This window comes from Alexandromys fortis, unplaced genomic scaffold (assembly GCF_014885135.2).
Source record: "Alexandromys fortis isolate MF-2015 unplaced genomic scaffold, M_Fortis_MF-2015_v1.1 scaffold_19, whole genome shotgun sequence".
In the NCBI taxonomy this organism is placed as follows: domain Eukaryota; kingdom Metazoa; phylum Chordata; class Mammalia; order Rodentia; family Cricetidae; genus Alexandromys; species Alexandromys fortis.
In genome coordinates this window covers 3,218,646-3,240,900 of record NW_026067890.1, presented here as the reverse complement: position 1 = coordinate 3,240,900, position 22,255 = coordinate 3,218,646, and the positions used below count along the sequence as shown (strand labels likewise).

The window sequence follows — 22,255 nt, the reverse complement described above, 5'->3', positions numbered from 1 at the left end:
TGCATATAGTGTCCCTTTGNGCCTCCCATTTCCCTCCCCCTCCCCCAATCAAATCCCCCTCCTTCGTCAGCCCAAAGAGCAATCAGGGTTCCCTGCCCTGAAAAAAAATAAATAAATGTCTGGAAGTGACTGTGAGATCTTGGACACCTTCACTAATATCTGTTTTTTAATTTGTGGACAGGAGATAACAGTAGTACCTACTTCATTGGGCTAACTGCATTAACTCATGCTTGATAATACCCAACACAAGGGAATGGCTAGAACGTTTATCTATTATTAATAACAAATTATTCTCCAAAGGAGAGCCATTTATATCTTTAGAATCCAACAAATGTCTGGACCCCAGCCTTGTCAGAGGCACCAAGCTGTAGGTACACTGCTCTCCAAAAAGAAAAAAAGAATAGCATCCAGATAGATTAGTTTGTCTTGTCCTTATGAAGAATGCATTTTTGTTTTCATGTTTTTTTTTCTGTTGTGATTATGGTTTTGCTCATTAGGTCCTGTCCTAGTTTCATAACCTGTTGTGATAAAATACTCTGGCAAGGGGAACTTATGCTGAAAACAATTGGATTTTAGCTCATAGCGCCAGGTGATGCATGGTCCATCAGAGTTCAGAAGCCAAAGAGGTAGGTGAAAGAGCAAATTACATGCACAGTCAGGAGCAGAAAGAGAATAAATGCATCCACTTCCATGTGGGCCCTGCTACCGCTCTACACGTCTCCAGTTCAGGATTCCAATCTGCGGAATGGTGCCTCTCCCAAGCAGTCTCATGGAGTGGCCTTAAGTTAAATTAGGTATCAGCTGGTTACTCCTACAAGCTTTGTGTCACCATGTCCCTAGTATAGTTTGTAGGCAGGACACCACCGTAGCTCTGAGCATTTGTTGCTGTGTTGGTGTTTGTGGTTCTCCTTTGGTAGTTTGCAGAGTACCTTCCTGTATAAAAGATACTAGCATGTAGGGGTGAAGGCTCATATAGGCACTGGCTTAACTTCTCTGTGTTCAGTGAGATGTGTGGGTGTTGTCTTCAGTTTGTGGAGAGCAAACTATAATCTCATCAACAGCCTGGGTTGCAAGGGGGTTCCTACAGGATGGCAAACAAATCACTTAAACGTAGACTATTTGCTGCACTGAAAAATTCACTTTGGTGAGAGGAGGTACCCCGTTGGGGCTAAGTCTGCCTGGTTATTTTGGTGATTTCATTTAGGTCGCCTTCCTCTGTGTATCTATTTCAGGAAGTGTCTACTCTATTAGCTTCCCATACTACACCTCAAATTGCTGTTAATGTTAGTTATCTCTCCCCACATTCCCTTCCTCATTCCCTCTTCCCTCTGCCTCTCTACTTGAATAAGGGACTGGGGGGGCACAGATAGACCTTGCTAGGACATGGGCATAGAATAGTTATGGATAGATGTGTGGGGCGGGGTGGAACTATTTATCTATTCTATTCTACATCCTTTCCCTAAGAGATCCACCTATACTACCTAGTTCCATATGCTATAACTATTCTCTGTTGTTCTATGGACAGTAATTTGGTTTTCATTGACTTAACAGACAACATCCACATATAAATAAATACCATACCATATTTGTCCTTCTGGTTCTGGACACCTAACTCAGAATGTCTTCTTTTTATAGCTTCATCCTTTACTTGCAAGTTTCATTCTTTTTAATGGTTGACCAGTATCCAGTTGCATAAGTTGTAGCACATTTTCCTTATCCTTTTTTTTTTTAAATCCATCTGGTTTGTTCCCAATTTCTGGCTATTATGAATAGAACAACAGTGAGCATGATTGAACAAGTGTTTCTGTGGTACGGTGTAGGATTCTTTGGCTATATGTCCCAGAGTGGATCTTGAGGTAGTTTGATCCCCATCTTCCTGAGGTATTGCCACACTGATTTCCTTTGTTAAGGTTACTTTTTAAGATGGAATATTTGAGCTACTTAGAATTACTTTGTCTAAAATTTGTAGGTTTTGATTAAATATCTGCCTATATGTTTAGCTATTCATCAATTCCTCGATCAGTCGCCTCTTTCGATTTTTAGATGACCATCCAGATTTGCCGAAGCAGTCGGTGGCCAAATAATATTTTCCCTAGTGATTAGTGATGCTGCCTAGGGAATCTATCTGAGTTTTGTTTTATATTCAACTCGTGTGTGTGCTGTGTGTATTCATGTGTGAGTGCATGGGTATGTGTGTGGAGACCAGATAATCTTCAGATTTTATTTTTCAGAAGTCATAACCCTAGTGTGAGAGGTTCTCTCACTGGGCCCCCAGGCTTCCTGATTTGGCTAGGCTGCCAGGCCATTGAGCTTCAGGGATATATTAACCCAATGCATCACAAAAGTGCACCACCATGCCTGGGTTTTTTTCTCCCCTAGCAAGCACTTTACTGACCAAGCTGTTTTCTCGGCTGCCTGCCTTGCATACAACTCCGTTAAGGCCTTCATCTCTGAGCTACTGCTCCAGTGGTAAATGGCAAGGTACCTATTTCTGTGAATGACCTCATGATTCAAGTGTTTGAATATAGACTCCTGTACATACCTGACAATACCCTGACTAGAATTTGATTTCGATTAATGTCTCTTCCAAAATGTTATGTCCTCATACAGACTGAGGTTCTTGAGATACCTGATAATGGAAGAGGCTTCCAAGGAAGCAAACAAAAGCAATTCTAAGGATTCTTGGGAGGGAATCCCTTCTAGTGGACCTTAACGTATAAACTATTGAATATAGGTGGTCATGACCTTCTAGAGCTCTACTATCCAACACGGTATACAAGAAACAGGTGACATTTACATCAAATTTGAGTGAATTAAAATGAAATCCAGAACTTAGATTTCTCACTTTCACCATCTGCGTTGCAGTCATATATGTCTATTGCTAGCTCACTGGGTAGTTCAAAGTAGAGCATTGCTTTCTGTAGAGCAGCAGTTCTCAACCTCGGGGTCGCGACTCCCTTTGAAGCCAAATAACAACCCTTTCACAGGGGTCACATATCAGATATCCTGCATACCAGATATTACGTATCAGATTCATTACAGTAACAAATCACAGTTATGAAGTGGAAATGAAAATAATTTTGTGGTTGGGCGTCACCACAACATGAGGAATTGCGCTAAAGGGTCGCAGCGTTAGGAATGTTGAGAACCACCGCTGTGGGGTGTCCTATGGGCTCGCTCCATTTTAGGGTGTGCTGTAATTTCAACAGCTGTTTTCAATCAAAGAGGAGAAGTCATTTCTCATGGAACATTAGCTCTGTTAGTGATTCAAATAGAGGGGATGAAAGAAACTTTAGGAAGTATGAGATATCATGGTAATCACCAAATAAATTCTTTTATTTTATTTTATTTTTTTTTGGAATCCCATGCTGCATTGGTTTCCTGTTACTATGACAAAATACCTGAAATAAAACAAATGTCTGAGAAAGAAAGGTTTGTTTTGAGGGGAAAGGTCACAATTTTGAGAGCCTCCAGTCAGAGGTCAAAGGGCCTTGTTATTTTATTTTAGAGCCTTTGGTGAGTCAGTACATCATGGCAGTAACATGCGGAAGAGCAAGCTCCTTGCCTCAGGTGGCAGGGAGGTAGAACAAGGAAGAGATGAGCATCCCACAGTCCACTTTTGGCCACATCTCCAATTAGACCCCTCCCCTCCCACCTCATCCCTTAAGGATTCTACTGATTTTCTATAGTGGAGACTAAGCATTCAATGTGTAGGTTTGGGGCAACATATTCAGACCTGTCATATATGCTCTTACCACCTAAATATCTTTTACTATACCGCCGAATGCATGCACATTTTAAACATATGCTTATTTGCCTATATGTCTCTGTTTGTGTATGCAATCTCTTTCATAAATAAGGAATGTAATGATACTAAAAATTCTAATCAAGTTAAATGGAAATGGAAATTCCTTCACACAGTACCATGAGATACACCCTCAAGTTCATCTCCCTCATTCTGGAACTTTCTGATTAGAGAGAAGTTTAGATCAGAGGTTAGAGAACCTGGTGTCTAGGCAGAAGCCGATTCCTGTTAAAGGCCTTTAAAAGTGGACTACTGGAAGCCTTAGACAGGAATGAGTTCTCCTTATCCCCGTGCATATTTGCTGCGTTTGCCTGTGAAGAAGTTGTAAGGGGATCTCTTGATTTCCTAGAATGGTGCTATTTAAATAATTGGCTTTCTGCGCCTACAGTGTACCGAGAAGCCATAATTACTATTTGAAGGATGCTAATGCCGTTGGAGGCGCTGGCTTCAACCGTGATTCATCAACAGCATTTGTGGGTGTTTCCAGTTTCAAGTTGTCATTTTAGAGAAGCCATTGTGTACTACTGAACACGTTACATTTGGATAATAAATCTGCAATGGGTTTTCGAGGAGAGAGGTTTGTACTTCTCGAGAAACGTGCGAGTCCTAAAGCATGCCAAGAAAGGTACCACTTAGCCGTCACGTGTGCCCCTGAGCAGCATTGTATAATCAGGCATTTAATTTCTTCAGACGCATCTTACCTCTCTCGTGAATCGGAAAATAATACAATTTTATTGTTAAGAGCCCTCTTCTCCCTCCCCTGCAATTTAATTAGTGCTCGTTAAGGAGAGGGAGCTGTCAGATTAGAATTCAACTTTTGAGTTTTCTATTGTCTTCTGATAGAGTGGCAATCCAAATCTTTTTATTTAGGTATGTTATTTTCAAGAACTTTTCCAAATGATGGTTTCCTCAGCTTGTCTTGCGGTGAAGAGAAAGTTTTTTTTTTTTTTTTTTACATTTGAATAAATTGAATGGCTGCACTTTTGCTTTCCATAAAAGGAAATAATAGAGAAGTCATTTAAAAAGGAAGGCAGAGATATTATGATTAAGAATAATGATTCTCAAATTATATTATTTCACTTAAAATTTTGATGATATGTGCCTTTATGGATAGGGCCATTCACAATTTAAGTGTTTATTGTAATTTTCAGTGTTAGGAAAAAATCCTTAGATATATAATAGGAGCATACATTTCCTAAGATTATTCCTTTAATCTACAGAGTCCCAGAAAGTCCTTAAATTCTCACATGACATAAGGGGGACGTGGAAGTAAAAAGGTGACAGATCCTGAGCTTGGAGACAGGGAAAGCGAACTGAGGCTCAATAGTTCTCTCCCCAGCAAAGGACTGTCTCGTGATGAAGTTTACATAGCTTTGAGATTTTGTGTCATGCTTGTCCTTGAATTGCAAAAATGATCACAGCCGTGGTGAGAGAAGCTGGCTTCTTTTTACTCTTATTTTCCCCCAAACTGTAAATAAGTCCGTTTTCCTTTACTGTTTCTGTTCCAGTTCCTTTGTGAATGCCGGGACACTGTGCTCGAAGGAGATGCCTGCACAGGACTGAAGGCTGTGGTTGGAAGCTAGGTGGTCTCATGGCAGTTTACGTTCAGATAGGAAGGTACAAGAAAACTAAAGGAATTGCTGGCTTGATTGAATGCTAAGTGTTGCAGGGCGTAGGCTGAAGCTAGAATAGTTCATCCAAGACCAGTTATAGTAGAAAAAGAGATTGACTCAGTTACCTGTAGGGAACAGTGGTCAGGGCTAAAACAGAAGAACCTCCTGAGATAATACAGTGGACCATGGTGCTTTTTATTTGGAAGCTGTCCTCCTTTCTGTCTGAGTTTCTGTTGTTCAATTCCAGGCATGCAAATAAGGACAATTCTGCTAAGTATCTAGACTCCCCTGCTTCTGCCTTCCAGAATTCAGTCTCCACCTTACCCTGGTTATCACCGAAATCTTGTTTGGTAAGCTATTTCAGGAAATCGTCCATTAAAACCCAAACACCTGCTGGACTCTTATTTCAGAGCCAACCCACCTGCCCATCCGCCTCTCTCTCCTGCTCCTATTCTAGGTCCCAGCAGTCAAAAGCCACCACCAGTTCTTCTGAAACTCCAAAACAAGCGTGCTTCTTAATTTTCCTTGCCACTCACTTCACGGGAAATGTTCCTCACATTTTCTTTAACCGGTTGCTTTGTGTTTCTCCTGTCAGCAGGAGTTCATGAGGACCACTTCTACTCCCCATCTTTGAGTACCTGATGTAGACTAGATGGGCACTGAATGGATACCACAGGGCAAGTGAGAACAAGCCACATCTTCCTTGTTCTTTTTCCTGCTAATTTCCTGAGCCCTGGTTCAAACCTATTGTTCGCCTGTCTTCTCTCTTCCATCCTGTCTTTTTTAGTTACCCCCTGCCATGCTCAGTCTCATCTACTCAAAACAGCTCTCCCTCTTCTGGATAAAGCCTCCAGTGCTGACTGCTGCAGTCTCCATTTCTCGGTCGTCATTGCTGCCTCCCAGGCTGCGGTCTTCTTTCCTCGCTGCATTGTTTGCTTTTGTTCTTGTCCACTCCAAATTCTACCATCTCTCCCTTCTTTGTCTCACTGTCGCATAATGTCCGTGCTCATGCCGTAGCCTCGCCTAGGTGTGAGGCCCCGTGAATGAGTGGTCAAAATAGTGCCTGCCCCACCCCCAGAATTAATCTACTATCCTGCATCTATGTATTCATTTGAACACTTTCTTCCTTAATGATAGATGCATTATGTTCTGGCTTTTGCTTTATTTTGGATTTTTTGTATCTTCATAGTTGGCAATCTTGAGAATCAGAGCTGAATGAGCTAACCCTTGAAGGCCATGGGCAGGCTAGACCAATACCTGGGTGATCACAGTCTGTTGGCCTAGAGAGAACACAGGCATGACAGATTTTGATTTGAAATTCTATGATGTCAGAAGTCACTGTTGTCTTTGTTGGTCCTTTCTCCTAGGTTCCCAATTTCTAATAGAAAGAAAAGGAAACCTAATTTATAATATCTTTATGTAGATTAAATGTAATAATATATGTGAGTATATAACTTAAAGCGATAGCAGCTGGCAGAAATATATTAATTATTCATTGTTGCACTGCTATAGGTATGTACTATTTGAAGACAATCTTGATTCATCTTCTAGTAGTAATGAGTTTCATTTAACTCTATGGCTAATTTCTGACTGAATTAAACAGAAGCTAGAAGTTACCTATTAGCTTTACTATTAAATAGAAACCTTTTCTCATTACCTTCCATTATTCTAGTAGTAATTTTTTTTTTGGTCTTAGAACATATTTCTGGTAATTGCTTGCTTTTTCAAGTTTCACCTAACAAAGGTCAAAGTGCTGCAAGTATTTAAAAAAAATTAGAAAAATGGTCAGTCCTCTTTACCCAGTCCTTTTTACACACTATTTTGCAATCCAGAATATGAATTGGATCCCAAATGGTTATAGTTAGCAGAGCCTGCCATTTGTTAGAGCCCGAGACACCAGAACACTGGAGGCACTGTCTTGACCTGGCAGGTTCCTAACACATTCTGTTTCTACACATTTGTTAATTCTTATTGAATGTCTAATGTTCTGTCAGAACCCAGACAGATAGCCAACTCAAAAATACCCGATCATCGTAACAGAGCAAGCAATAAGGGGATGGATTATAGCTCGGTTGATGGAGTGCTTGCCTCGAATGCACCAAGTCTCACGTTAGAACCTCAGAACTATATAAACCAGGTATGAGCATGCAGGAAGAAAGTGAAGGCGGCAGGAGGACCAGGTTTAAGGTCACCCTCTGCTTTGTATTGAGTTTGAGGGTAGCATAGATGACATAAAGACCCAGTTCCAAAGAAGAAGTGAGAAAACTGAAGTCCACTGAGAACTTAGGAGAATAGCATCTAGTTAAGTTCTGCTTTCATGGATTAGAACAATACAATGCAGACCATTCTTTGGATCGGGTATCATGTGCTTCTTTGGTATCTTTGAAATAACATCTCCAGAAGATGATTCACTGTGCAGAAATGTTCTCAGTTTTCTTTTTCCAACCAAAATAATGAACTCATCCACAAGAACAAAATGCAGCAACAAAAGCATCAAGAATTGGTCATAGTTCTTGGAAGTGTATATGTGATCCTTCACACGGAGAAAGACAACGTTAGAAACTGCACTAGTGATCCAAGTAAGGCCCAGATGTCGACAGAAGAATGACACATTGCCAGAGACCAAAGGAGCAGAGGAGGAAAGGGTGTCTGTGTCTGTTGTAAGAGCTAACGCTGATGGCATGATTCTCTTGATCATGATGGTCAAGGACAGCCATCTAGTAGGCAAATTGTCAGACATTATGTAATTCGATATTTTGTATTTTATGTATTTAAACAAAATTTCTATGGAATGAGTGCTAATATTTTTATTTATTTTTATGTTTGTTTTGTGGATGGAGGAGCTAGGACTTCAACAAATAGCCTTACATTATCCACACAAGAGAGAGTGAGGGAGAGAGGTGTGCATCTATATAAAATCTTTCTTGGGATCATAAAGTGTAAAATTACAAATATACAAGGACAATTTAATATTAAAGAAAAATTTATTTAATTAACAGTAAGAAATATTTTTAGTGACTTTAAGACATTTCCACATTGTAATTTCTTTGAAATAAGAAATGCTTCTTAAATGGTGACCCTTTATAAATCCAACCAACTACGAATGATGGCTGCATATAGTGTCCCTTTGTAAGCATGAAATGGTGGTGTCATTAACAGGAGAGGGGCCGTTTCTGCTCGTACCTCCCGACTGTGTCATGGTTCTGTATACTCCTGAGCCTTTCCATGGACTGTGGCACTATCAGATCTTCCTGCTACTGCTTTTCCCTCCTCGGAGGACTTCATCCACTTTGTTCAGTCTACTCCAGCATGTTGTTTGAGTTGGCCAGCCATGTGTGCATCCCCTGGTCCATGTTTTACCCATGCCCTCTACTAAGAGAGCTTTGCCCAAGATGACCCCATGTTTCACTCTCAAACATCAGATCTCAATTCTAATGGTATTTTCTTTCTTAGGTTTCCTTTGGTCACCTTGTCTAAAATTTCAGTGGCCTCATATTTTCTCTCTAGCGTTAGGCTTTATTTTCCATCTCAGCCTTTATACCAGTTGATGGTTCATATTTTATTTATTTTGCTTATAGCTTGTCTCTCCCCAGGAGAGAATAAACTCTAGGAAAAGTGAAAATGTTTGCCCAATATCTTCACTGCTAAATCTTCCAGTCCCAGAGGCATGCCTGGCACAGACGGGGCACTCAATAAATTATTCTGAGTTTATTAACAAACACATACATTTGTGAAATATGTCTCAATGTGCTAAATCTAAAGACGGAACCAATGACATCATGCTCCAAGTTTGGTAGGGAAGGGGAAGAAAAATCTAAGTATCACAGTAAGCCTATCCAATAGAGGATGGACTGTATGTCAGATATCTTGAGCCTGTGAACTTGCTTGTGTGTCCAGTGTGCTGGATATTTTTATGTCAGCTTAATGCATGCTAAAGTTAGCTGAGAGGAGGGAACTCAATTGGTAAAATTTATCCATAAAATCCAGTTGTAGGACATTAGTGATTGATGGTGGAGGGCCGAACCCATTATCGGTGGTACCATCCCTGAGCTGGTGGCCCTGGTTTCTGTGAGAAAGCAAGATGAGCAAGGCATGGGAAGCAAACCAGTAAGCAGCACCCCTCGCGGCTTCTGCATCAGCTCTTGCCTCCAGGTTCCTGTCCTGTTTGAGTTCCTGTCCTGACTTCCTTCAGTGACAGACTACAGTGTGGAAGCATAAGCCAAATAAACCTCGTCCTCCCCCAACTTTCTTTTTGGTCACCATGTTTCATTGCAGAAACAGTAACCCCAAACTAAGACATCCAGTTACCCAAACAAGATGGTGTAAATTAATCCCCTAAATATGCGTCTTTGAAAACATAGTCCCTGCACATGTAGTTAATTTAGCTTATGGTTATAAATAATTAAAAATGAGGAACCAGAACTTAAAAGTTGAAGTGAAGGAAGGTTCATGTCTTTTAACATAAATGTAAATATCACCATGAATGTTAGCAATCACAAGAGTTATTATTATAATTTTTTTCCAGATATGTGCTTTTCAGTTTTTCTTGTTTTATAAATAATGAAATTGAAGCACCGGGTTTGAGATGTTATCCAAGCTGACATGGTCTTGTGGCAGACCATAGGACTTTATCCAATAGCTACTGAATGCCGTGCCTTTTCCATTTTAACTGCTGTGCGTGGTCGGTTCTGGTTGCCTTTCTCACCCCAAACTCGAGCTATTTTTAACTTTCGTCCCACAATGGTCTACATGGACTCAGTGAATTCTCTACATGCTGAGACCACACAGCTTCACTTACCTTTCTCTGTGGCATGCTTCAGCTTACAGAAGAAATCGGGAAACTTGAAGATAAAGTGGAGTGCGCTAACAATGCGCTGAAAGCAGACTGGGAGCGGTGGAAGCAGAACATGCAGAATGATCTCAAGTCGGCCTTTACTGACACAGCCGAGGAGAACATCCGCTACTACGAACAGGTAAGCCCTGGTTCTCGAAAGCCCTTCCTTGTTAAGCCATGTGCTCTTGACTGTCTATCTGCACTGTTCAAAGACTCCCCCGGGAAGAGCCAGCTGTCACCACCCAAGGCATCCTTGGTGACTTCCTGCTGGGTTGTTCCCTTTCCCCCACCCCACCTGCTCGCTAAGGAGGAATGTTCTGACCCTTTGTTTGCTTTCCCCTTTTCTGTGTCTGTCTCCTAAAGAATTTACAAAGGAAGAGGAGCAGATGTTTGGGAAAGTCAAATCAATCCCAGCTGTCCCTGATCTTTGTGTTTCTGCTCTCCCATAACTAACGCAGCCGCGTGGAAAACGCAACTGATCTATGTCTCTATCCACACAAGAGTAACTCATATTTGGGGAATGGCGCAATGTGTAGTTAGGATTTTTTTTTCTTTTTGGACAATCATTTTCAATGTTGCAACTAAATGTTCCTCAAAGAAGTTACTTTCTTAAGTCATGCTAATCACTGTTCCATCTAACATAGTCTAAACATACTTTCCTGGAAGAATATTTAAAATTCAGGTCTCTCACATTGCTTCTGACAAAAATAGCAAATATATGAAATTGTTAGGTTAAGGAATTTATACTATGTACCTACAATAATTATCGTTATAAAAATATAAAAAAGTCATCTCTTTTGAAAGACTAACTAATATGGACATTTTCATTAAATGAACACAACCCAACATCACACAGCAACCGTGAAGAACAAGCATAGCATGTATGACAGTTCTGTCTTCCTGGAGTTAGAGCTAGTATAGGAAACAGTTGAAACAAGGGATCTAAAATTTGCAATGCATGTTCTAATATAGAAAGTCATTGCAGGGAGACCTAACCTCCTATCAGGATGGGATGATCCACAGAGAGTAGGTTGAAGCTGGGATCTGAATCTTGAACGAGATACCTCCACATGACAAGGTGAGAAATCAAAGTCCAGGAACATAAAAACCCATGGACAAAACATAGACGTGAGAGAAATATTGAAATTATTTAACCCCGTTGGAGGAAGTGGACGTACTGCTGAGTTAAAGACAAGTATGTTCTAAGTTCAGTCTCATCATTCCTTGTAAGGAGGCCATTGAGTTTTTATCTGAAGATACATGTCACCTCCAATCTCCTTCCTTATTGTTGATCTGGCATACATACCCTTTAAGCAATTCAAGTATCTGAAAATGTCAGGAAAACTCAGGTTTGAATGATCTAAAGTATTTCTCCTTAATAAAATCCTTTCATCCACATAAGGCATCAGTATCACAGTGTTCCCACCTGGGCATGTTTACGTCATGGACTCCCAGGGACAATCTGCTGAGATGATGCCTCTGAGATGCCTTGTGGAGTTGCACAGCTGCTCAGCAGTTAGGGGCGTGTCCTTTCTTGCCAAGAACCTGAGTGCGGGCCCCAGTGCCCATGTCAGGCCACTCACAGCTGCCTGTAGTCCACCTCCCAGAGGTCCGCTGCCCTCTTCTGGCTTCATGAGTATGTGTGTGTGTGTGTGTGTGTGTGTGTGTGTGTGTGTGTGTGTGATTAACAAAAGAAAATGACTTGAAAATGAGAATATGTCGTGTACCTGGTTACTATCACGAAACATAAATACATTAAGATATTAAATATGGCAATGCCGCTAAGTTTTTAAAGGTAAAGTCTGCTGATTTTTCCAAGTTTGGGCTTTTTTGTTTGGATGCATTTTCTTTTGCATGTTTGCTTCTGTTTTGAGACAGGGTCTTCCTATGCCACTTTATTTGGGAGGATGATTGGTTTCCGCTAGTATAACTTACAAAGGCCCTGCTCAGGGCATTTGTTTTTCCCATGGTGGCAACTTCTCGTGTATCTGCCACATCAGTCCACCAAGGCAGGATAAGGAAACTGGTGTCCTTAAGTAATCAAGAAGGCTTAATCAGTCGAAAAGCTGAGAAGGCCTAAAGAGCAGTAGTGTGTTGCCGTCTGTTAATTCTGGCTGTCTCAAATAGATGGAGGCGTGAAGTGTTCGTGATCTTTCCATCCCATTTCATTTTATCACATCATCACAGAAATACCTCCGTTTTCTTCAACATTCACATAGAAAATCCCCAAGGGGTCTGTTTCTTTTGCAGACGATAAAATAGCACTCACACATGTGTCTATGGATTGACCGAGAACATTGTGAAGTGTGTTTACGTACACTGAGACCACAGGGACATCACTAGGAGGTGGATTACTGTGGAATACCCTCATTTGGGGGCTCTGTCCTTGACTGAAACAATGTGAAACAGGGCACGACTGTACAACAGCATCCAAAGGCAATCTTGCTAATGTGGTCATGTGCCAGGGATGTTGAAACAGTACAATATGACATGAGGAATGAAGGGAGTAGATGTTTTCCACTGCTCTCCTCTAGCTAAAAAGAAACTAGTTTTGGGTTGTTCTCAATGCTTATTATAAAGTTGGAGAAAACTTAGATGATGTTGTTGCTTGAGAGAAACAATGGGTTAGAAGATTGCATTCTTATGAAAGCTTTATTTTAGTATAGTTGAATCTACTTAGCTATCCTACCTCCTCCTATGCATGAGCATTGCATATGTCATTGGACCTTGTGGGAGTGGTTAGTTTCAAAGTAGCTTTGGAATGACTCTGGTTTTGGCCCAAACTAGAAAAGAGAACAATGACCTTTAGGGTGGGAATGTTGTCTAGCGACATCAATGTTGTTGCTAAGGAGCCCTGGTCTCCTTTCCGGTTCTCTTGAAGATGCTTTTGTCATCCGAATGTGTTTGCTTTCTTTGTCTCTCATACATCAAGGGCGCCTGACAGTAATAAAAAGAATAGGGAATTCACCAGAGGTACCTGAAAGTTGTGGCGAGGAGCGGAGCTAATAGAGGGACCTGAATTCCAGAACATCTGCAGTTCACAACACTCTTAATCAATGCTAGGCTTTCCACAGCTGAGAGCTTTTATGATCAGCCTTGCTCTAAGTGTGACATGATCCATCTCCTTTGCCTTTCTCCTTAACTCCACCTCTGCACCATCTCTCCCAAGCTCCCAGCAATAGAAACCTGATGGTGATTTTTGTCAAACTAAACAGATAATTAAGTGATAATGAACAAATAAACTCTATTTCTTTGCAAAGTTTATTTTAGTATTACTAGTAGGTATATAAAATCAAGAAAAGTACATACTACTGAAAACAAACACATAAAAATTAAATAGTTATCATAATGTAAAGAAGAAATAAAGGTTTGTATCCCCACTTCCTACAGAAAAATAGAGTCATATATAATTACAGAAAAATAATTGCTAACATAAGATTATCATACTTATTAAAGTGTTTACATGCTCCTTTCTGACAGTGCCCACATGAAATACATAACTTATTTATCTTAGGCCTTGATAATTAAAATGAATATATTTGGTTTTTGGTATTTTTCAGTTTTACATAATTTTCTTTTGGCGGAGGCTGTTTGTTCATTCCCGGCTGCCCAGACTTGAAATAACCACACAGAAACTATATTAATTACAATACTGTTTCACCGATAGCTTAAGTGTATTTCTGGATAACTCTTATATTTTAAATTAACCAATTTCCACTATTTTGTATTTTACCACGAGGCTTGTGATTTATCGGCAAGGTACCTGCATATCTATCTCCCACAGTGGCTACTTGGCATCCACTGATTCCACCTTCTTTCTCCCAGCATTCAGTTTAGGTTTCCTGCCTAGCTCTACTCAGCCCTACCATAGGCCAAAGCAGCTTCTTTATTCATTAACCAATAGAAGCAACACATATACAAAAGGACTTCTCACATCAATTTTTAATGTAGTTAAAATTTTCGTATTTATAAATCATAATGGGAGTAGATAATTCTTTATATTTAAAATTTGAATAACTATTAAGCTTGTTATACTAACATATTTATGTGAGGCAACAGTCAAGGAATAGGTATTTGTAAACAGGGCCTGAAAGAGCCTGGATGCCAGCCTGGACTTGGATATAATGATACCTACCCCGGATACATATCAGTGGAGAGCCAGAGGCAAGGGAACGTGTTTCACAATTTCCTGAAGAATACTATCTTTTATCTCACAGCCAGAAATCCTTCTGTAGTCCAGCTTGAATTGAGCCTAGACTCAATATTGGACCAAGTCTGTGGGCCTGCCCTTTTTGAAAGAAATGGTGTCCCCTTTGGACCTGACACCATACACCTACAGTCAAAGCTGTTTGCAAAACAGGGACAGAAATATCTTAACACTTTTTAAATCATCATCATCATCATCTCTTAAGATAATTATGAATATTAGTTGTTTAAATTTGAGTAGTATGAATTTTAAATGCCCAGAGCACTGGTTACTGCTTCCCAAATGCAGGCAGGAAACCTGAGACAGAGCAGTAGGGGATGTGTGCAAATGAGAAGTACATACAATGGAAACGAAGATGTACAAAGAGAATGCTGTAAGGAAACCCACCGTTTTATATACAACCTTTAAAATAAATAAAAAAAAGAAATGATTTGCTATAACCAGTGATTATTATTCTACATTTATAATCACTATATTATTATATCTTATTTTAGAATGTCATTTTCCTCATGTAAAAAGATGATTTATTTAATATTCCATTATTGCCCAGTGTGCTGGCAAACACCTTTAAGTTCAAAGTCAGGGATTATCTGAGTGAACTAAAGGACCAGCCAGAGCAGGGCAGGGGACATATGGTGAGCATTTGTGGAGAGGGGACAAAATAGAACAAAGTACAATGACACATATATACAAGAATGTTATAATGAAACCCAGTACTTTGTATATTGCCTTCGAAATTAATAACAAAAAAGATCTGTTATCCAAGCCATGTGGTAAGCACTGTGGTAGATCTAATTTTAAGCTCCGATTTTGCTCATACAGTTAACGTTTGTTGTTGAAGAATAATATACATATTCATTTGCTTGATACAGCTTTACAGTTGGGTTTTTGAGACAGTGTCTTGCTATGTAGGCCAGGTTGACTTAGAACTCACTGTAGCCTATGCTGTCCTCAGAATTATGGCAATCCTCCTGCCTCAACCCTCTGAGTGATGGAATCATAGGCAGGCACCACTGCTGCTTGTGCTAATATGTTTAATGGGAGTTTATTTAAATTTGTTCTGTTCAGATGAACTCTAATGGACAGACGTGAAGAAGGATTCTGGTTTCAGTGGGCACCACAGATATTTGGGTCCACATGGACATCCAGGAAGTGGGAAATCATTTATGGGAGGTGCATGAATATAGAAGAAAATGTCTTGACAAAGGCTTATCTATATCCAAATGAACACTACTGCTGAAGCTTCTCTAATATCCAAACCTAGTTATTTGTGAGTCATTTAAAAATTACCCCAAACAGTTTAAATTGGATTTTATGGTGAGCCTACAAAATTAAGCAATTGACAAATGGGCTGTAAGGATCCCGAATGGTCTTCGAGCGTGGTTTCCTTTTCCATTTTCACTTCTAGAATGCATACCTTCTTACATTCGGAAAATGGGAAATGCCGAAGGGTTCCTTTAGCTTCAGTGTTACACTACGGACTGGACACATTTTTCTGACATGGGGAAAAAAATGCTGAAAAACACTCTGGTCCAAGTTAAGATAGCTTCCAAAAATTTTGATCATACGTGGTAAAAATATGTTGATTATAATTATAAAATTGCTGCCTGGGAAAGACTCTGATCTAGATTTCTGTCAAATTTCATTCTTTTGGAAGCTGAAAAATCAGAAAAATTACTTTAGTGAAAGGAGCAATGAGAATAGTCTCGCGAAATTTAACTCTAACTAGCAAAGGAGGACTGTTATCTGCTGTTAACCTAAGGATAAAGTGCCTTTTCAATCCAGAAGGAGAAAGCAAAGGAGGGAAACTCTAGCCATTTCCATATTCCCTAGCATTTAGTAAAATGGCTTGAAAAACTAGGAAAAAGTTAGTCACACTTTCAAAGTCAAAGACTTTGAAAGCGACTGTGACTTAAGAGAGGGGGCAGTTTTAACGTGTGAGGCGTAGATCATAGAGAGAATCGGATGTGATTGCACTGTGGACTGTGGACCTTGAAAGGGGAGATAAAAGTAGAATACGTTTAAGGATGAGTCCAGAAGAGAATGGGAAGTATCAGGGGTCACACTTCAAGAGAGAGTGAGAGTTGAGGAGGGGGAGTTGAGAAATGTCCCAGTCGTACCAGAGTGCAGTGTGTGGAGCCTCTTTGGATGACAGAAAATGAAGATCTAATAAGGTAATAAAATGATTACAAGGAATCTCTAATGGAGATTGTCATAAAAAGAGGAAATGGCTGCCTGACTTCTGTTCTTCTGATTCTGCTCTTTCCATCATGGAGGGGAAAAATGAAATAGGATGGATTTGCTCATCAGCAAACAAAACAAAACATAATGGCATATTTGAAAAGATTAAATAAAAACTGTCCATTTTACAGAAAGAGAAGGCTGGGTACATTATTTTCTTCTCGAATATTATGAAAGCCCTTTACCAACTGGAAAGCAGAGCGACAGCCTCAGTTGTAGTGGAAAATTGGTGGGTCTTCTCCTACCCACCCGTTCTTTCCTTCCTAGAGGGCTATGAATGTTAACTCCAGAAACTTGCAACCACTGCCACCCACTTCCAGCTAATGTCCTCTGTCATTTGGATGAGTGTCAACACGGTCACCCAGTACTGCTCAATCCTCTGTACGAATCACCTTGGGAAGGCAAGGGTGTACATGACAGAAACTTTACTCGTGTAGAGATTTTTTTTTTCCTATGGTTTTTAAGCCTCAGGAATGCAGGCAGTGTTTTGAATTTTCTTTTAAAATCTTGGGACAGAGATCTTGTAGATGGCTTATACTGGGCTCTTACGTTTCAGTATCAGGCTAGATTTGAGTAAAGAAGCACCTTCACTATAATCCACCTTCCTGTTTTATTGTAAAAATGAAGTCAAGCTATAAGGAGTACAGGAAGCCATAAGTGAGTGAGTCCTGAGAGAATGTGTACTGCAGACATGGGCGTGTCCCTGTGTAGGAGTCCAAGGCCTCAGTCTCCTAGGAGTGCCAAAACCTTCCCCAGGTGAAACTCATGGGATGGCAAGGCTTACCTAGTGATGGAGCAAGTGGCCAGTGTGTACAAAAACTAGCAGCTGCTGCTTCCTCCCCAGATGATTGTGATTGCAACTTTTGCTGCCTACAGAGCCTTCCTACTGAGACTAATTAACCCTTTCCCCTCTACTGCACATAATAAAACATGCAAAGGTTCCAAGTTGCTATGGTAGTAGATGCCACTCCATCAGAGAGCCCACACCTCACCTGATGCCAGCTTTTCTATATGTGTGTCTCTGTGTCGGTCCTGTCTTCATTCCCTCACGGCCCCTAGTCAGGGTTTCAAGACCAAGCTGCAGAGCTGCAGCATAGCTGAGCTAGAAGATTCTAGAATGGTCTAGACCTGGGAATTTGGAATCCATATCAGAGTGGCTTTTCCATTTGGTTTGGTTGGTTGGTTGTTCTTTTCTGTTTTTTTGTGCTCTTTTGTTTGTTTTTGCTAACATAACTCCTAATAGTACTGATATCTGATATATATATATATACACACACACCCTTGGAGCCATGGAACAGAGACAAATATCTTAATAGTATCAAGAACAGTTCCCCAAGAAAAGAATTCTCAGTTTCTTAGTCGCTGGGAAGACTCTCACAATTTCATTATGCACCGTAGGATCTAACAGTGCTCTGGTGTGTGCGTGTGTGTGTGTGTCAGGGATGTGAGGGTGTGTGTGTGTGTGTGTGTGTGTGTGTTTTCCAGGGGTGTGAGAGTACTATAAAGCCAACATACCTACTCAGGAAGCTCAGAACCTTAGAAATTCACTGAACTGAGCCATTAAATGTTTTAATCCATTGGGTCCATGTACCCTCATTATTTTTTTCTTAGCCACTGGAAGATACCTACTAGAAGCCAAAACATCTGGATTAGGAAAAGCAGACTCAATCTAGTCTTTTCCTGTGGACCATCTAATTTTCTTAGGTGTGGTCATCTTCATCAGATAGGAAGCAGCTACTTCTTGCCATCTCAGTGCCGTGTGATGGCCGCCTATTGACCGTCTAAGAGACTTCCATTTCTTTTAGCAAGATCAACATGACTCAGTTTTTAATCATTAGCTGTGTCATCCCTGTCATTTTTATACCATCTACATTATGGAAAATTATTTTTCAGGAGAGCAATAAGTTCCTATTTCAAATAAAACCAGGAGGTGTAAAATAGGAATGAATAAAACAAGAGAATGTGAAATACAATGACATTTTATGGCCTTGGGATGCTAAGAATTCTGTTTTCACTGTCTGAGAAGAGGCCTCATAATTGCCTATACATCCTAATGTTCAGTGGATGATTGATTTTTATTTTTAATTATTCTGGGTTGCTCACTGGAGGCAGTTGTAATAATATACTCTCCATTCACCATAAAGAATATGATAGGGGATATTCTGGAACAAAGCTTCCATAGATACCAGGAAACTGCCTTATCAGGTGGAAGATGGTCACTAGAAATTTTGAATAAACAAAGAAGCAAGAATTATAAACAGAACTCAAAGAAATCTGTGTGTAATATTAAAGGGCAGTGCTGTGTGAGGCTGAAGCAGAAGAGTTAGTGTGACTCCAGGCTAGACTGAGTTATAAAGTGAAATTTTGTCTAAAAATTGACAAAAAAGCAAATGATGATAATTTCTATCCAAATTAGACATTGAAAGGTCATTGATAGCCATTGTTCTACTTGGTTATGCCATTTTTTATTCTGTCACGTAATTAGTAAACATTTTGGTATTTTGGAGGTTTCTGCTGTTCCCAAACTCCTATTGAAATCATCTCATCACTACCCTATGACCTGTACCATAATTATTTCTCAATTATCCACCCTGAAAAATGAGTTTATGTGTGCAATGGAGGGAAAGCATAGCTATCTGCCTCTTGCCAGAATTTAAACTAGGGATGGTTTCTGCAGATAAGTTGTTTAGAAATTTAATAGGAAACGATTATAAAGGGATAAATGCTTTAAAACACACATAACATATATACAAGAATATAATATTTTAAAGAAGAGAGTTAACTAATGAAAAACATAGAATTGTGTGTCAGCAGCATGTTGTAAGGAGACAAAGAGAAACGTGTGCACTGTAATTATCTGTAGAGTCAATAGATGGTTAAAACAAGAGACTGAAAAAGTGAGCTTGAAATCCCATATTTAAGCTGATGAGCCCCATCAGTTAGCTGGTCATATCAAAGGAAGCGATCGAATGTCGTGAACACACGAGTGGAAATAATATGAATTCAAGTTCAAGCCGTTGGATTAGTTTATTCCACAAAGATTATTAACATGTTAGACCTCTTGCCACCCCTGTGTGAAAGTAAGAGAAATGGAATAAATGATAGCGGAGACGCCTGCGGTCTTGATCAGATTTTGAGTGAGACAGCCACAGATGGCTATGGAATAATGAATTAGTGGGCCACAAGATGGCGTCTGCAGCTAATGAGTCTTTTTTACTTTAACCCTTGCAGTGGTTAAGCTAAACACACAGCTTACATTGTATTTTTAGAAAAAGTAGTGTGCACATCCTGTTATGTTAAATTTTAGAGCTACTTCTAAAATTGAAACTTGGCAGATACTTCCTAGAATCTGGATTCAGACTTCTGCAGAAGTGAGCTTCCCCCTCCCCTCTCCTTTTCTTATCTTCCTTTCTTTTTTCTTTTTTTTTTGGCAATACTGGGCAGTAAAGCCAGAGCCTTTCATATGCTACGCCAGTGTTCTGTCACTGAGAAACATATTCCGAAGTTTTGCCTATTTTTATTTGGAAAGCAGAGGCTCACTGGCTTGCCCAGCCTGGCCTGATCTCACACGGTAGTCCACATTTGCTGTGAAGTTGTAATTCCCCTGCCTCAGACTCCCAACTAGATGATATTATGGTCTTCTACCACCAGGCCTGACTAGCCTATCTCCCAAACTACTAATTTTACTTGAACCTGAATCTTCAGTGTAGACAACCAGTTTCAAAGCTGTTAAAGGAGCTCATGAAAAGCCCCAGACTCAATGCCCATTTGGCAGTGAGCGTGTACCACATGTAGGCTAACAGAACTTCAGCAGCCACAGTGAAGACGGCAAAGATTCCTCATGTGCCTGTGGATCTTACTTTTGGAAACTCTACGATGGTAATTATCTTTCAAATACCAAATACTTGAGGGAAATGTTTAAATTTTTATGATCACCGTATCTCATAATGGCTCTGGGCAAGCAGACCTAGACGAAATTGTAAATCATATGCATTTTCATTTGCCAACTTCTTGTCGGCTCCAGTCAGCCTCCGGAACCTGCCATTTTAATGGAAACCCATTTATTCTATGTGTAGATGAATAAGCCCAACAAAGCAGAGAGTCACGGTAGACCTCCTCACGTCCCACAAGGTGAGACAATATTAATACCAGCTCCTAAATAGGAGTACTACCACGGAAAGCCGCTGTGTCTGTGGGAACAGCGCTGTCACCGCTGATTCTTTCGAAACCTTGATCACATCTGTTTGTGGGATTACTATGCACTTGGGAACGAGGGAGACATTTGCCTGTTCTGGTAGCGAAATGTCATCACCATCTCTGCTGAAGCAGCAAGAGATTTCCTTTCAAAACTAAGAGTTACTTTTGGAATTGGAGATTAGCTTTCCTAGCATCTCATCCTCTTTAGAAAGGCTTGAAGCGAAAGGGGGTGTGTTCTCTGCGGAGTGCATCCACAGGTCTGGCTCCTTTGCCCAATTACTGGCTCTCTGAGTTCTCTGCTCTCAGAAAGCTTGTTTATCCTTTGGCTACAGAACAGAGCGACCTGGGGAGAATACTTGCTGGATTTTCAGTTACAGATTTATGGTGAACCTCCTTTTCAGTTCTGCCCCCTCCTGGCTAACACACATGCACTACCTTACTTAGGGTTCCATGGTCTAGAGCATTCACTGTGTTCTTATGGGGAGAAACAGAATAGTCTGTAAATCAGTTTTGGAGCGAGGATTGCTTTTTGTGCTTTGTTTTGTTTTGTTTTGTTGGTTTTTTGAGACAGGGATTCTCTGTGTTTTGCTCTGACTGTCCTGGAACTTTCTCTGTAGACTAGCCTCACAGACATCTGCCTACCTTTGCCTCTGAGTGCTGGGATTAAAGGCATGCACCACCACCACCCGGCTGGTTTTGTTTTTAAAAATATTTATTGTTGTATATAGGTGAAGGCGTGCATGTACTATGGCATGCCTGGGGATGTTAGAAGACAACATGGTGGAGCTGGTTCTCTCCTTCCACTGTTGGTTCTGGGAATCCAACGCGGGTCACCTGGTTTGCATGGCAAGTGCCTTAACTCTCTGAGCCATGTAGCCCCCAAATTCATTCTCTTAATTAAAACAGGATTATCTGATTCTATCAGAAGATGACTGCATAAAATAAAATGTGGAAAATGGTGACACAGTATTTAAACGAAAGTAGAACCCCGTGGTTGAAGTACCATGGTAGCATAAGAAGCTAAATTTGATTAGGCTAGCTACAAAGACAAGGCCAGTGAGGATGCCTATCATTAATATCATCTTTAAATTTATTTTTGGCCCTCATTCTGATTTGTGCTAATACTAACTTCATTGATAGTAGTGAATTTTTTTATTTTTTATTTTTTTATTTTTTTTTATTTCTTAAAGATTTCTGTCTCTTCCCCACCGCCGCCTCCCCTTTCCCTCCCCCTCCCCCAATCAAGTCCCCCTCCCTCGTCAGCCCAAAGAGCAATCAGGGTTCTCTGCCCTGTGGGAAGTCCAAAGACCACCCTCCTCCATCCAGGTCTAGTAAGGTGAGCATCCAAACTGCCTAGG

The 22,255-nt window shown here is 40.3% G+C and overlaps 1 protein-coding gene across 1 annotated transcript in view; it reads left to right on the top strand.

Annotated features, from left to right (window-relative positions):
- The window catches only part of Snx7 (sorting nexin 7), an 89,243-nt gene that overhangs the window by 59,382 nt on the left and 7,606 nt on the right, over positions 1 to 22,255 (top strand). The window contains exon 7 of the mRNA XM_050145274.1: positions 10,239 to 10,391. Coding sequence (XP_050001231.1) covers positions 10,239 to 10,391 — 153 coding nt within the window. The remainder of the gene's footprint in view (positions 1 to 10,238; positions 10,392 to 22,255) is intronic.